The sequence below is a fragment of the Lycorma delicatula genome, chromosome 12 (assembly GCF_047948215.1).
Source record: "Lycorma delicatula isolate Av1 chromosome 12, ASM4794821v1, whole genome shotgun sequence".
Lineage (NCBI taxonomy): Eukaryota > Metazoa > Arthropoda > Insecta > Hemiptera > Fulgoridae > Lycorma > Lycorma delicatula.
In genome coordinates, this window is record NC_134466.1 from 40,646,895 (window position 1) to 40,664,922 (window position 18,028).

General features: G+C 28.7%; 1 protein-coding gene and 1 long non-coding RNA gene across 2 annotated transcripts in view; one reads left to right on the top strand and one right to left on the bottom strand.

The window, feature by feature from the left end:
• Positions 1-1,628: 1,628 nt before the first annotated feature.
• The window catches only part of LOC142332967 (uncharacterized), a 211,714-nt gene continuing 195,314 nt past the window's right edge, over positions 1,629-18,028 (bottom strand). Inside the window, exon 4 of the long non-coding RNA XR_012758458.1 lies at positions 1,629-2,787. This is a non-coding gene — a long non-coding RNA (uncharacterized LOC142332967). The remainder of the gene's footprint in view (positions 2,788-18,028) is intronic.
• Positions 2,850-16,385, top strand: LOC142333309 (uncharacterized). Its single transcript, XM_075380333.1, has 5 exons — positions 2,850-2,893; positions 5,158-5,257; positions 11,878-11,979; positions 12,188-12,236; positions 16,216-16,385. Exons 1-5 carry the CDS (start codon positions 2,850-2,852, stop codon positions 16,383-16,385), a joined length of 465 nt encoding a protein of 154 aa, XP_075236448.1.

Genomic DNA, 18,028 nt, shown 5'->3' on the forward strand with positions numbered 1-18,028 from the left:
TTCTTCATCTATTTGCTGCAACACTTCTTCATTTGTCACTTTATCCACCCATTTGATTTTTAACATTCTCCTGTAGAACCACTTTTCAAAACTGAACATTTTTTAAAATTAATTACAGTAAACGTTTGAGGATATTTTTAAAAGGTTTTTAGTTTTTAAAAGTTTTAAAATACATTGTGGGAAACAAAATTCAAACTTTTAAGTAACAAAACATATATAATATAACAGTTTTTTAATGTAGAGAATTATTTCTAAAGAATATAAATTTAAAAAAAAGTTTTTTAAAATTGTTTAAAAAATACAAATAATTCTAAATAAACAGTTGTAATTTTCTAGAAAGGGGTGAAAATTTTCGGTTAATTTTTTTTTCAAGAAATTCTAAAGACTAAGGGCTATCAAAAAATTAATTTTTTTTACATTTTAAATGCAATGGGTAACTTGCAATATGGATTTAAATTTAAAATAAATTTTAAAAAACTATTTAAAAATTAAACAAATATTTTTTGTTACTGCTATTGGAGTAAGATGAGCAAAAAAATTTTAAAGTGGTTTGAAGACTTACCGATGTAGAAAATATTGATGCAAAAATCCCATTAATTCCTTTTCTGAAGCAAGATTTAGCTTAAAAATGAAAAATATATATATATAAATAGTTTTTGGGGGAAAGTGTGAACAATAAATAAACTTTTTTGGTAATTTGTGGTCTTTAAAAAAAAAAATTCAACTTTGTAAGAAATTTTTTTTTTTAAAGTGCCCCAGTAAAGATTTTAAATTTTATTTCAGTCAAAATACCCCCCTCTATTTCCAATTTTTGCAAAACTTTAATACATTCTTTCCTCCTGAAGATAGTACCTGTCAATAGAGTTTGAAGAAAATTGATCATTGGGATCCTTGCAGGTCAAAATACATATGTACATATGCACAAACATCCATCTGATAAAAATAGATATTTTGGAGTTGAGAACATTGGAACAGTGGTGGCAGATTATTTACAATTCATTTAAATGTATTTTTTAAAATAAAAATTCTATTTTTTTTTTCAATTTTAAAAAAAATGTTAAATGTCTCCTCAAGGCACAAAACTTAAAAAAAGACCAACCTTTTAAACATTTTTTTTTGCCGATCTATGTACTTTCCCATTATAGCATAGCTGCTATGATGGGAAATGACATGACAATCAAACAGCATACATCACTATAGTCAGGAAAGTAAAAGATTGTCATGGTCGTCATTTGAATATTTGTAAATGTGTATACACTATAATTTTTTATTTATTAGAGAAATTGGTGCAAATATATGTACCAAATCTAAAATGATTCTTCAATCCAATCTTGTAATACATTTTTCTTTAAAAAGAAAAGAATGGCAGACAGAAAGAAAACTAAAGAGAAAATTGTCATTTTTTATGAATAAATAAGTATAAATTCATATTTATTTTCTATCTTATACAGACAAATTATTTTCTATCTAATATAGATAAATAAGATATAAGAACTTTATGTACTGAAACATTTTTTTAAGTATTTGTATTTTCAGTTGCATTATATTATAAATTACATGTAATTTAAAATTTAAATAAGATTACTAAATAACCAAATACAAGTACTGCCATACAAATAAAATATTTTTCAACTGTAGAATCTTATTTGAGTATGTATTACAAAAAAATATAAATATAATTAATATTACATGAAATGTAAACCACCAAAAACACAGTAATTGGGTAAGTTAAACTTACCATATTTATTTCCATTAACAGGTTTTTGCAGCATTCTGTATCTTCAGTTGGTATCAAATTCTACATTTATTACATTAAAACATATTCTTTACTGATTTGCCATTTTTTTTCCAAAATTATAATGTTTTCTATTCTGAAATTTTTAATGATATTATATACGTACATGTAATTTTACTGTCCAGTACTCTGGATAAATAGCAACCTAAGTTTAATTTATACATAAAAAATTAACATGTTTATGGTTTTTTATTTATTGCAGGAAGGGACAAGTATGATGACAACTGAAAATGAAACTGCTCAATATATTTACAACCTAGCAAAGAATGTTGGAAGCCCACTTGATGAAACAAAAAGTGTCATTAAGATGCAGGTGTATAGAATAATATCAGCAATAATATCATTATTAATGCTAATACTTTGTTTTTTATCGATAATAAATGAGTGGAATAATATAAACTTAAGATTTCAAGCAATAGAAGATGCTGTTGTTCTAATATTTGCATTATCACTTAAAATTGAAACCTACAAGTTTCCAATAAATATTATAAATAAATTACTTGTAATTGATGGTAAAACATATGATAATTATTATAATAAAGATTTAAAAAAACAAAAAGAATTACAAAAAATATATATAAATGAACAAAAACTTATAAAATACATATTTCAGATTATTTCTTTAATGTTTGCATTAGTTAATGGTCTGCTACCTGCAACATTCAGTGTAATTTATTTAATAAATACATCAGATAAATATAAAGTAAAAAATAATGATTTGTTTTTTCCATTTGAATGTTGGTTGCCATTTACATTAAATACTGTATCATCATATCTACTGTTTTTAGTGATACAGATGTATTTTTTATTGGATTTTTCATTTACTTGTATCTGCTGGTTTACATCAACAATATTATCGTTAGTTTCAGTCACTTCTGAAATTGAATCGCTTTGCATTTCATTTGATGATATCGATAATGAAATAAGTTTTATTAAAAATGAAATTACTTCTGATGCTATTATTCTTGATATCGATATTGTAATAAGTATGTCTGAAACCAGAGAAAGTAAAATGTTATGTATAAATAATGAAGAATATCAAAAACAATTAAAAATGTATCTTCGACAAATAGTACGACATCATCAAACTATAATAAGGTAATTAATGTAAATAATTTTTTTTATTATGAACAACTAATAAATTATAATTGCTTTTATTATTCTTTTATGATTTCTTAGTTCATAAAAAACTTACTTTTTATAGTAATTCCATATCATGATCAGTTTGCATTCATTCTTGTTAGCAACACTTGTAGTATGGTGTATTAATAAATTCTGTCAAGAAATTACAGTATTTTAATGATAAATAAATTTTTTAGCACATGAAAAATGGAAAGCCATTTGAAATTAATTTTATAATTTGAAAAATGGATTTGAATACAGAATCTTCCTGATGAAAAGTATCATGCTAACATGGTGGTAGGCAGCAACAAGCAACTCATATCTACTCCTACAAGAATTTATAGATATTAAAACTCATTTAGAGAAATTCTAAATTTGTCACGTATTTTGGGTAGTATAAACTTCCTGCACTTCTCTTGTAGTTATAAAGGTGGCATACACAATTTCATCTATCACCTTAATAGGCCATAGGCAATCCTTCTTCCTTCTATAATTCAGTTGTTGACATCAGTTGTGGAAAAAAATTAATAAAGATCTGTTCCCCTAACTACTTTTGGCAGGAAATCAAAGTCCATTTTGTCTGCTTGAGAGATAATTGAATTTGTCCTATCTGCATTCATGGTATTGTGTTGAGACCAATAAATGCATTATTGTTGGCAGGCAGTCTGGTCAAGTTTCATGTTAGGCTTTGGGAACAGCCGGATTCATCTACTTCCAGTTGCCTCACTACACAAAACAACAATTCTATTAAATAGAACCAGTTATAATAACATAACCCAGTCTGACAATAGCACAATTAAGATAAGTTGAACATCGGACAAACTCAGAAGAACAGAATCTTTCCAGGCTGTAAAATTGTAGCCATCCTCCTCTTACATGAGCTGGACTATTGTTGCCTTTATGATTCCAAACCTTAACTTGGTGACAAAATGGTTGCTTTGATGACATTATCTCCATATAATTAGAGCCACCATCAGTACAAGATAAACTGATTTTTTTTTTGACGTATATTAATAAGCATGAGTTATGTTAAAAATGCATTAAAAAATCAATGCCAAATTTAGACAACAAATTACAGAAACTGTGCAAGGATCATCCAAATGTATCTAAAAACATTTTTAAAACTTTTATACCGTTAATATTCTTGGGAGTATATTTTCAAAGTACATTGTAAAAGTTTGCCTTCAAATAAAGAAAGGCAATAAAAATTATGCCTGATGTCATAGCTGTAATTATTTTGAACTTCAGAAAAACTATACAAATTATTCCTAAAAATTAATAATATTCTTAGAATTTTATGTACTCTTGTACATAATTTTGTCAACATTATCTTAGAAAAAAATAAATTATTATCTTTTTATGTTATTTATTAATTATATGTGTTGAAATTTCAGATTAAACAATAAACAGTAAAAAATGTTCTTATGTTTTTTCCTTCTCATGCTATTTTTTTATTTTTAGGAAAAACACATTTTGGACTGCATTTCAGTTTTTATCCTTTAATCTAGATGTAAAGATTGTTTAATTTTTTTTATCGTACTACATTAAAATCAGAAGATACTACTTAGTAGTATACACTTTACCATAACTTGTTATTTTTACTAGGAATTTCATATTTTCTCCCTTGAGGGAGAAAATATGAAATTCCTAGTAAATAATTTCTTAAAAAATTAAGAAATACAGAAATCAGGGATGGAGGTATTTTTTAATAAATATTTTTCTTGTGTTTTTTAAAAGAGCCTTCTTTAAATCTTCTTTTGAAGATTTCAAATGACTGTTCCCATTTTTCTCAATTCTTAATACCTTTTTTCATTTGCTTAAGCTTCTTCCTCTACCTCATTCTATTTTCCCCTTTATGATCCTTGGATGAAGTCAATTTATAAGTAGAATATGTCCTAATTAAGATTTTATTTCTTCCTTTTATATCTTCATCAAATTCTGCTGCTCTCCTATTTTTCTAGATACTTTTTCATGTGGTCTATTAATTTCACTTTCTCCATAAGTAAATTTCAAAACTATCCAGTACTTTTCTTCATTTTATCTGAATATTCATGATCCAAATCCGTATGATTACATACTTCCAACAAAAATCATTTGGCAAACAATTTCCTCAGGTACCATTGCTGCTGAACACAATTCACAACTTTTTTCCAGAAAATCATTGTTCTATTATTTATAATAAGATTTAGTTAATTAATTAAAAGTCTAATTTAATGTATTTCTTAATTTACTTTTCGCAGAACAGTTAAAATGCTTAATGATTCATTGACTTGGAATATTCTGATTTTTAATCAAGTTTGTTGTGTACAGTTCTGTCTATCACTTTATGGATTCTTTGAGGTAAATTAATTTAATGCTAAAATCAATATTTATTTTCAACTGGGTTTATGGTTCTTTAAGAAAAGAAAATAAGCTCATGGCTTCATTCATATATGTTTTCTCAAAGAATATCAGCCTCATAGGGTTTGTACCTTTGAAAATATTTAATTGGTCATTGACTCAAAAAAATTAAATATAATGACATAAAATACAGGAACTTTGAAGAATACAACAAAAAAATTATTGACAGAAACCTAACCATTACAACTAAAAAATATAATATATGTAAAATATCAAAACACCTAATATTAGTTTTTGAAAATTATGTCAGGTAGATACTGTCTTCCTCTACATAGACACTCTGCCAATCACACACAGAGGTTCCCCATTACTCGCTTCATCATCTCAGCTGGATGCCAGAAATTTCATCTTGAATTGCTTGTTTCAATTCATCCAGTATCTTTGGCCAACTCTTATTACCACACTCTTAAGACATCCCCACAAGAAAAAATCACAAACTGACAAATTTGGTGATCTTGGGGGCCAGGGAATGTCACCGAATCTTGAGGTTGTACAGTTACTGAACAATTCTTGCACAGCTGCCACTGACTGCCTTGCAGTGTGCGACATCACATCATCCTGTTGAAACTAAGCTTCATGCTGATGTGGGAAATTGTTCAATGAAGGAATAACAAAAGATTGCAGCATCTAAACTTACTCATCTGAAGTGACAGTTATTATGATCTGTTCCTCATTTTCGAAAAAGTATGGTTTGATGACCTCATGTGTCAAAACTGGATACCATACCTTGCTGCTGTGTAAAGGATATTCATGAAGTTCATTAGAGTTGCTGTCTGACCAGTAACAATAGTTCTGCTTATTCATATACCCTGTGAGATGGAAATGTGCCTCATCCGACATCCAGAAATTTGTTGTTCTAGTTAATGTTTGCCATAATTTTTTAACAGAAATCAAAGTGGAACTAAATCATTCTCCTCAAGTTCTTGCAAGGTCTGTAACTTGTAAGGATGAAATTTTAAGTTAAAATGAAGAATTTTTTAAACACTCTTTTGGGACAACCCGATCACAGCTGCTTGTTTTCGAATTGAACACCGCACGCTCTGTACAACTGAAACACGTACAGTCCTAATATTGTGTGGAGTATGAGCACTTCTTAGCCGTCCTGTCAGTTTCTTTTTCAGAGCCAATCCAGTCTCTTCAGTTTTTAATCCACTTTTTTATGACGTAATTAGATGGAACACACCCAAAATTTTAATGCCATTGCAACTCCCTCTGTGCACCTTTCAAACTATCATTAGTTTTGTACAACATTTTTATGGCGAAAGTGTACTGTACACCATTCTACTGTTCCATGATAACTAAGTGGCAAGATTGCCTCTGCATAAAGCAGTGCTGCCAACTGTATATGACTGCCGCTACAAAAGTTCCATTTTTTGTGTCACTTGTATTACACATAGAAACAAATAAACTTTTAGAAATTTACAACAATCTAACATTACGTGAGAATGCATTTGATAATAAATCTCTTTGCATAGCCACACTGATTATACATGAAAGAGAACTAAGCACAAACATCTTTGTTTTAAGGTTAAGTTAGACTAGTATGTGTGGGATTGGTAATGAGAAAATTGATATGAGCAGGACAATATAAATTAATAATCTTTCACATTAAGTAGTAGACTACTTTCTTGATCATTATCAAAAATAAAATTTGGTTTTAGGCTTCAGAAAAAATTTATTAGATACAAAGTATCATTAAATAAATACGTAGTGATATGAGATCTGTAAGAACTAAAATTATTTAATGACTGCTCCTACATTGTTAATCAATGAAGTTATGGTTGGTCAATTATAAATAAAAAAAATTTAAAAGAAATCTATCCTCTCATGATTGCAACAGAAGAAATATAAAACGTAAGTTTATGGAAGTACTTAGAACTATGTTACTTGATTGTAAACAATCTTTAGAACTGAAGTTTATAGATCAATTCCATATTATTATAATTCTAGTGAAAATAAAAATAAATCAAAGGAAAAATAAATTTTAATGAAAAAAATGTTTTTACTCTTTTAGAATTCTTTTGTCTTTTTAACAATAAATATTTTTTTAGGTAGTTTAAGATTGAGGGTTAGATTTACATTAAACTTCTGACTCATCCTACCAAGTCACCAGGGAATCATATGAAAGAACTCATTATTATATTTTTTATATAATTTGATTAAACTGTGTTAATTATGTATTAATCGATTCTCTGGTTTGAAGTGGCTAAAATTATTTACTTAAAAGTGTAAACATTTTAAATAACAAACTGAACCTAAATGATTAAATATAGTATTTTCAGCTAAAAATTTATATTCTAGTATTTTCAGTCATTCATGCAATCATTTTCAGTGAGTGATGCTGTTGATCTTATTCTAAAATTACTTTAACTTTTTATTGGCAGTTTGCCTATCTAACTATAAAATAGATGTTATTGGTAGCAGTAATATCTTTTTTTATTTGTGCTGGGATAAGAGCATCACCAATCACTGAAAATAGCTGCTGTAAGACAAACTGAAAACATTAAGGCATATGATATGTTTTTAAAACACTATATTTATTAAATTTGGTTTTGTTTGTTGTTGAAAAACATTACATGTTTTAAAAATTTCATCATTTAGTAACATAAATGAAAACATACATCAGCTATCTTTTCAGTGGTCAACCTCAGAGTCTTTTTCTACTTTTCTTTCAATTATACATTTTCAGCAAATTCTTTCTTCCCATATTTCATTTACTTACTTAATCTTGCTTTCTCTATCCTTTTTAATGCACTTTCTGTATTTTTGAAAGCAACAGCTTCTGCATTCTCTACATTTATTTTTTCTTGGTTACCTTTTTTTTATTTGGTAAAATCATTTATGCATTATTAACACTTTTATTATCACTCTTTCTATTGGGAAGATCTACTATTGTTATTATGTAGATTGCATTAATTTTTATGAGTAATAGTATTCTTGTTAGCCACTTGACATTTTTTTTATCATAAAGGATTATAAATGTCCATGGGACAGCCAAATTGATTATGTTTGCATAAGAAACTGTGCTGTTTCCACTTTTAAATGCCACAATAAAATTATATTTTTCAAATTACCAATTCATTTGAATTATTTCTACATATATTAACATCTAAATTATATTGTATATTTGGGGTCCTTAAAAATCATAATGATTTTTAAATTTAGAAAAATGAAATGTCAGAAGATAGGTACCAGTAAATGTGTCATACTAATTGATAATAAAGCAAAAATTCTAACAGTTCCATACATTTACAGATATGCTACCTTCATTACATTTTTTTCCCTAAAAAGAAAATAATAATATCCTCTCCTATAAAATCAATCAATAAAACTATTTCAAAATGTATTTCAAAGCATAACATTGAAGTCTACATGAAAGAATTTTATTATATCTTAGTTATCATTTTTAATTAAAATACCTAATCATCTAAAAGATGTACTTCAAATTTATTTAAGGATTAAATAAATATTTTTTTACTATAAAAATTATATTTTTGTTTAATTTTCTACTATTTCAAGACAGTGTGTGTCTTATAATACATTTTAATAAATGTAGTAATTAATGTTTAATTTTATATTATCTCTTCCAAACTTTCTTACAGCGATGATGTACACAGTATGTCCGAAAAGTTCCCGAACTAAATTAAATAAAAATACAGATTTAAAAATAAACAAATTTGCTCACATCAGTCCTCTACATAGAACCCTTCTCTAGTTATACACTTGTTGTAGCACCGGTAGAGCCTGTCAAACGCTCCGTAAAAATCTATGTGTGGGATCGCCTCTGCTCGGTGCAAGCCCTTTGAATGGCCGGAATGTCGCTGAAAAAGCGGCCTTTCATCTTCAACTTGAGTTTCGGGAACAAAAAATTGTCTGCTGTAGCCAAGTCGGGTGAATAGGGCAGGTGGGAGAAGACGGTGATTTGATTTGCGGCGTAATAACGTGTTAAAACTGTTGCCATGTGTCCCAAGTCATTGTCGCGCAAGAGAGTACAACTGTCCGTATCCCGGTACTCGGGCTGGATTCGACGAATGCAACGCATCAGGCGTTTCATTACTTCCAAATAGAATTTAAAGTTCACGGTTTGAACAGTTGTGCGCGCACTTTCGCAACGTTTTCGTCGTAAACAGCTGATGAGTGCCGGCCGCTTCGTTCGTCGTCATCCAACGACGCTCTACCGTCTTTAAACCGCTTCCACCACGTGTAAGGTGTACTACGAGATGCGGATTCGTCACCGAATGCTTGCTGTATCATAGAATAAGTTTCAATGAAAGATTTTTGAAGTCGAACACAAAATTTTCTCGCACTTCTCTCTGTTCCATATCTCTGTGCTCTGTTCCATATCGCGAGCTCGCAAAAGGTCACATGAACACAACGTACCCGGCCGAACGTACACAACTTAAGACTGGAGTGACGAAACGTGATGAAATTTTGAACACACACTCGTCAGACATCATACTACATAGTTCCTTGGTTGTCCGAAAGATGGCGCTACTTGTATCGACTACAGAAATTTAGTTCTGTAGTCGATATCAGACTACAGATGTAGTTCTGTTTCAGACATATTGTGTATGTAAAGCACTTGAGATAAAAGGCACCAGTTGACATTGATTTCTCTGAGAGTGATGATGTTCAATACATAGTCATTGTCCCTGTATGTACAGATTGAAGGTATTACTACTACATAAAGCTATACATTTTGGTAGGCTTGTTATGCCAATATGCAACAATACATCTAATTCAATGAAGAGAGTAAGAGGAAATCATTTCATTCCTTACTTTCTTTCAGATGACATATACCCACCTTCATCTAATGATAGAAACAATAGAACTTCAATGGAAAAAATATGATTGTACAAACATTAACCAACTTCCCTATTTGTAATATTGAGAAATATCACATGGTATATCAATGTAGTTATGAGTAAAATATAGGATAACTTACACGTTTACCATGTTTTGATCACTACTGTTTTTAAGTTATAACAATAAATAAGCTTATTACAATATAGCTTGTAATATAAGTATAGCTAATAATATACAATAAGTTCTTTGGTTTATTATTATTAATATCTGATAATAACACATATCATTTGAGGAAACCAGTATTATATAACACAATCGGTTTATAAAAAGGACAGTAGTTTTTTCTTCATTTTTACTCAGATAGAAAGTGAAATTTTAAGTAGCAAATTATTTAACATCAGTTATTTTGTCATAAAATCTAAAACACTTTTTGAAATCTTGTTTTGGAGCTCTGACACGCTTATGGTAAAAAATGGCTGTTTTCATTTTCTCACTTATTTTATATTCAATGAAAAACTTAATAGGAATAACACCTTTTTTTATTTATCAAATTTATTTTTTATCTAACTTTCTTTTTTAATAAACTATTTTTGAATGTTTTCTTAGATATGTGGTATTCAATTGAAATCTTGGAATTATATTAGCATATTTAAGCAATAGAATTTTCAGTTATTCTTTACAATCATAAATATAATCTGTTCTCTCATAAACTGGTTTATAATTTATAATTTTATGTTAATTTTAACATTTTAAGATGGTAGACTTACTTTTTTTTTACTTTTTTTTTGGCAATGTTTTTGTCCATAATGATCAGAAAATCTATAAAAAACCAAACTACAAACTGACCTAAATTTTAAATATAATCATTTTTCATAACTTAATTCTAAATGTTTTAAGTTACCTTTGCAGACATCTTTAGTATATTACAAGTTGCTATTTTCATCACATCTTAATACACTTTAATATTATGAAACATAGGAATATAAAACACAACAATATAATAAATAGACTTCAAATACAAAACATTTATAGAAACTACATACAATCAATGTGCTAAAAAAAAATTAGTAAATAAAAAGTTGCCATCAATTACAACTTGATACCAGGGTGAGAAAAACAGCAACAGTTACTGAAGGTAGTGGTGTTAAGTGTGACTAAAAACTATTTATAAAATTTGGTTAGATTTATCATTTCGGTATTTTATAGTTTTAAACAACTGAAAATATTTTACTGATAAAAATTAATCTTTCAAATACAATCAAAAGACCTTCTTCTCTGAGTTGTCATATTCATTTATGAAATAATATGGATACCAGCTAGTAGATAATAATTTAATATAAACTAGTCTAATAAAATAGATTAGTGTGGCGCGGTTATTTTAGATATGAATTCACGACTAACTTTGTATGGATTTTTTGTAGTAAATTGTTACATTTATTACATAGAATGTACTAGTTATAGCCGAAAAACTGGACATTTCTTCAGTAAGAAGGCTGGAAGAATGCACAATTGGAATTATTTTTAAAAAAATATATTTTAAAAACAAAATTTAAAATTGAACAGTTAATGAATAAAAGAATGATGAGTGCTGCTTTTTGAAAAAAAATATTATAATTGATTTAAAAGGTGTTAAGAAAATTACAGTCTTTTCCTTTAACAGTTAACAGTAATTAATTAACAAATTAATAATATATTAATAATAGTTAATAAGTATTATTTATAATTAATAATAATAGATTATTTTATTTTTATAGAGAGAAGACATGTCTTCAAAAATAAAATACCTTTTATTAATGATACCAGTATTTTGGTGTTTTACATTGTTCTGTTGGTATGGCCAACAGTTAACAAATGCTGTAAGTCATAGTTTAATAATTTTTAAAAATTTTTATAATTTTCTGTTATGCTTGTTAAAAGAATAATAGAAGAAACTGGGGGTAAGTATTTATACAAATAAAAAAAGAACACACATTGTTTTTTTATTTATGAATGTCTTGAGATCTCTGAATTCAAAAATACTAAAATCTTGGTAGCAAAATTATCTTTGTATATCAAATTCTGCAGGCTATATCTAAAGAATATGATACAGCTTATGTTCATGAAATTTCATGTGGTGTGACATTTAGTTTGGTGCAATGAATAAAGATAGTTTTGCAGGACAACTATATTTTATGTAATTTTTCAAAATAATTTCCACCATAAATTGCACATTTCATCATCCTTTGAAACCAGTCTTCACAGAAACCCTGACATGTTTCGTTGGAGATCTGAGCACACTCATTGTCCCAAGCTGTCGGAGATCATCATCATTCTTAAAATGCCTCCCTTTTATTCTTTTTTCATCTGGGGTAACAGCATGAAGTCACATGGGTGAGGTCACAATTGTATGGAAAGTGCTTTAAAGTTTTAATCCAGTACTCGCTAAATACTTGCAGCAAACTTTGAAGTGATATGCTGGAGCGTTGTTGTGGTGAAGAAACGATGTGCTTATCCTTCATTGCAGCTTCTTGAGGACTTCCAATGACTTTAGGCAGACATTCCTCAGTGTACCACTTCCCTGTAACTGTCTTCTAAGTTTTCAAAACAACTTGTTCTAAAACTCTTCTCACATTAAAAAAATATGGCCACCATTCTCTTCTTCATTGATATAGATTTCCAAACAGCTTAAGAGGTTCTCCTCATCTTCAATCACCAACACTATGTTCTGAGCCTTGATCAGGAAATCATAATAGTATAGTCAAGCTTCTTCACCTATCACAATATTGCTTAATAGTGAGATTTCCCATTTTCAAACTTTTTATGCATTTTACTGTACCATGAAACACAATGTGCTATCTGATTATCAGTCTAGTTATGTGGCACCCAAAGAGTATAAAGGCTTCTAACTTGAAAATGATCTTGCATAATAGCACCAACTGGTGCTGCATTATTACATTGGTCACATGCCTGTCTGTCTCAAGCAATTTTTGTACTACAGCAATGTTTCCCTCAGTCACAGACAAAGACGGTCAACCTGACCTTGGAGTGTCCTCAAAGCCAAAATTTCCTCTTTCAAACTGTCAGTATTATCTAAATATTGTTGTACGATGAGGACAATCCTCTCCTAGCGCAGAAGTCATTCTCTCTAAATGGTGATAAACATGTAACTAAAGTGCAAAATTGCCTGGTATTCAGTTTTTGAACATGATCACATCACAACTTCTTTTCACTAACACAGTTAAAAATTAAATGACACTGAGATAGTGACTAGAACAGATGCAGCACAGACTGGGACCTGTCTAAACACAAGCTAACTTTCAGGTTACTTTCAACAAACTTAAGCTCAGGTTAACTTTCAACAAACACAAGCTAACAGGCTAAACAAGCTAACCGCCTGTGATGATCTGTTTTGTCATATTGCAAAACTTTCCTAATGCTCTTTGTGTCTATTAAAGGGATGAGATTGAGGACCGATGTTACAGAGTATTAAATGCACTGAGTCACACAGCTTCATGAAGACATATTGTATTGAAAAGGTTTCTTCATAAATAGGTTAAAGTTAAACCTTACAAGTAAGGTTAATTTAAAATATGTAGTCAAATTTAATATATACAGTAAGGGAGATAGATTATATTAATTTAAAAAAATAATAATAAAGTAAAAAATATGAGTGAAAAATTTTCTTATTTGTTTTTTTTATTTATTTTATATAATATAAAAATAATATTTGGAAATACTAAAAAAAAAATGTATATTTTTAAAATAACATTTTACTGTTCAAACAATAACTTTTTTCCCCTAACTGAGGTATATTACAGATGAGAAATTTAGCCATTATCATAGAAGAATGGTCATAATTTTCAATCTTATTTCTAGGTAAGAGTTAAATTTTTAACTCTTGGCAAACGCCAATATAATTCAGCATTACTACATTTTTTCTTTTAATTTAAGTAAAAAAGAAAATAATAAATAAAGAATGAAATAACAAAAATATATTCTCATATTTGTTAAAATGCTGTTTCCTTCAGCAAATTAATCAATGTATTTATACAATGTATTTATACATGTATTTATACAATGTATTTATACATTAAAATATTAATATTTGTAACCTTGCTTATATTATAACTTCGATGTAATATATATGGGTGTCATTTCATTAATTATTTCCATCTGCTCATATTCTTATGAGGACACTTAGTTTATATTTGTTTTTTCCCCTCTTTTGCTGATATTGCTTTCTACTACTATTCTACTTTTGTCATTCTCTCCTGTGTTATATTTATTGATTACATGAATTTAAAATTAGGATAGAAATGCAAATTAAATCAAATTTATCTTATGAATAGCGACTGAAGGTCATTCAACTGTAATGAATTGCAAAGTTGACTGCATGATGTTATCTGCATTGACTGTCACAACAGTCAAACACAATGAAGGTTTATTCTACTAGAATGAATTGCAAAGTTGACCGTATTGTGTTTCTATGTTGAGAGTCATGACAGTCAAATGAATATAATGAAATTATTAGTTTATAACCAAAGTACATTTTAAAAGTTAGAGAAATAGGATGTTCTACAAAAGAGAACCTATTATTCTTATATTATGTAAAACCTAAAATTTTTGGGGCCACTGGAATAGTTTTGCTTTTATTCAATTCCTTTGCTTCATTTATTCAATTTTCCTTTTATTCATAGTTTTCCCTCAACCATTCACCGCAAATCTTCACTACTGATTTCCTCAAACCTCTTTAATTTCAACCAAATTTTCATCTTGAACTCAAAATATAAATATTCTTCTTCTTTCTTAGGGTTTAAGTTTTAAATATCAATAAAACAATTTTGAACTAAAGAAAATTTTATTTAATTATTTATTTATTTATATTAAGTATATCTGTATGAGTTGTGTATTAAAAAAATCTTAGTTTTACCCAGTAGAATTTTAATGGGGTTTTATACAGCAATCAAGTGGAAAACAAGCCTAAAGGCAGTGCCAGAACCAACAAAGTACATAAATATCAAGAATGCAGAGGCTCTTTCACTCGTCTTGATTCCAGTGAATATATATATTTTTATTTTTTTTTATTTTTTAACCTTCGGGATCACCGTTAGGTGGTTTGACAATTTTTCAGGGTTCTTTGCTGATAATGGCCATCCATTTTATTCATAATTCCTTGGGAATCATGGTTTCTTCATCTGGAATAAGAGCAATATGTCACTAATAACAACTTTACATTTGAACTGCTCAGCAATTTTCCTTGATCAGTTCAGATCTACACTGGAACAAATAACTTTTTCTCTAGATACTGTAAAGGACCTGATAAAAGGCTTAAATCTTCCTAAGGAAAGCTGTTGCCCTTTCTAAGAATTACATATGGAGTTTTCTGATTGAAAAATAAAAAAAAATTATTAATTCTTTTCAAACAATTGTTTGGTCTTATTGAAGGTGACCTTTCTCTATGTGATACTAATTTTGTCTTTCTGTTCACCATTTTCTATCATTATGCTTCTTTAGAATTAGTAAATTTTAAATAAATCATATTCAAATAAACGGAATTTTTCTTCCGAAAGCCTTTAGTAGCTAATTATTAGCAGTTCTTCCGTAGAGTATCAGATACCACTAATACTACTACCAAATTTCTTAAAATGATTAGGAAACCCCTAAGCAAGTGGGTTAACCTTGGTTTTAAGATAAAAATTACACTATCAGTGAACTAATGCAGACTATTTTTAATTGATCTCTGAACTGTAGATAATAAAAATATTAAATCAAATTTTGTTCAACTGTACACTGTATTTTAATTTTATTCACTGTATTTTGGTTCATAATTGAGAAATAAAATTTCTCAAATACCTCTTTGAAAAGGCCAACATCAGTGGCAAAACATTAACATCTCTATCTTTATTCTAAATATTTCTGGGTACAAATCCCAGTCATGGCTGAAAATTTTTTATACACTACAAAATTCATCTAACAATAACAAATTAAATAGGGATTAGCCTCTTGTTTCTAGAGAAAATAAAGGAAATAAAATGACAAATAAACAAAAAAAAAATTTAATAAATACTGTTTTTTTTTATTTCAGAGTGTAAAGTTATTTGTAACATTTACAGACTGCTCATGGACAAATAAGCCAAAATGGTTTCAAAAAAATTTATGCATAGTTTTATTATTTAGCAAACATATTCTACAAATAATGCCATTAAGATTATATGCTCTGAACTTTAAAAACATCATGACTGTAAGTATCATAATTTTATTTGTTCAACAGTTATTTGATTGAATTACTTCACAGTTCACATTGGTATTCATTTTTCTTTTGCCCAACCTTTTAACCTCAATGTAACTGCTACATTCAACATCCTTAATTATCTACTATTTTTTTTTAGACAATCTATAAACCATTTATAACAACCCTAATTTAGGTTTTACCCTCCTCACTTTTCTTCATGATCTTATATCCTTCCAATAATTCTTTCTAATTCTTGTTACTTTCATTAGTTCCTCTGAGTAGCCTACTCCTTCTCTTCTGCTACTATACTGAAAATCTTCAAACTTTCCAATTGTTTCTTTGTACTTTCCTCTGTTCAATATTGTTTGTTCTTCAATGTCTATTTCTTCAATAGCCTCAATCATTCTCTCCATCAACTGGTTTTTATTTTTGTTGTTATAGAAGAAGTTGATGGTAGTTTTAGTCAGCCTTTCTCTATTCATTCAGTACAAATGTCCAAAGTAATTGTGCCTTCTTTTTCACATTGCATCTTCTATTTTGTCCATTACTTCTATTTTAAACAGTTCTTCTTTGTCACAATCTGTACTCTTCCCTTTCATTCACTTTAGAACTGTTCTTGGTATTTTTTTCTCCAGATTCTTAATCCTTTGAATATATCCAATGCCTTTCAGAGTACGGCATACTATTGCAACTGGTCGCATTACTGTGTGATAATGTCATTTTTACCTTGATAGAAATGGTTTTTTATCCTAGATTTTTTAAATAGTATATGCAATAGTTCCATTCTCTTTTTCTTGTTCTACACTGACTTTTTCTTGGTTATTTAATTGAATCTGTTTTCCCAAGTACTTGAAGTTTTTTTCTTGGCTGTATTGTTCCATATTCTGTTTTTATTTCCCCGTTCTCCACTCTTTTTATTGTAATGTACTCAGTTTTTTCAACAGATATATTTAGGCCAACTTTCTCAGCAACTTCTTTTAGTACCTCTATTTGGATTTTAGCATCCTTAATTTTGTCTGAAAATTTTCTATCTTCTTATTTTTTGTACCCAAGCAGATGTTTTTTACCTTTCCCTTCAAGTCTTTCTCCATTCTTGGATAACTTTCTCCTGGACACAGTTGAATAAGAGTAGTGGAAGTCCATCAACATGACTCTTCCCTGTTCCAAATTCGAATGGTTCTAACAATTCCACCAAAAATTTAACTTTTGAGAATGTTTTTGTTAGTTTCCTAAATTATGTTTAGTGTCTACGTCTTCTAATATTTTAAAAAGTGATTCTCGATTGATACAGTCATATGCTTTTTTGAAGCTATGAATCTCACAACTATGTTTTTCGTTTTTAATCCTGTGTCTCAGGATGGATTTCAAAGAAAGTATCTGATCTACACATGACCTAGCATTCCTAAATCCCATTGTAATCTCCCAGAAAGTTTTCCACATATAGTTCGATCCTCGCTAAGTGCTAATGATGGAATTTTGTGTGGGACTGAGAGCAGTGAAATTCTTATGTGGTACTTCACTTCAAATCTGTCTCCTTTTTTAATATTGGGTAGATTAATGATGTTTTCCATTCTCTTGGGATTTTTTCCTCTGTCCAGATATTTTTCATTATTTTCACTAAATCTTTAGTTACTTTATCACCAGCTAGTTTCAGGAATTCAACTATTATTTGGTCCTCTCCAGCTGTTTTGTTT

Coding starts and splice junctions, on each gene's coding strand:
- LOC142333309 (XM_075380333.1), top strand. CDS start 2,850: ATGTATCTTCGACAAATAGTACGACATCATCAAACTATAATAAG. Junction 11,980..12,187: donor GCCAACAGTTAACAAATGCT/GTAAGTCATAGT, acceptor CAAATTCTGCAG/GCTATATCTAAAGAATATGA. Junction 12,237..16,215: donor TGTTCATGAAATTTCATGTG/GTGTGACATTTA, acceptor TAACATTTACAG/ACTGCTCATGGACAAATAAG.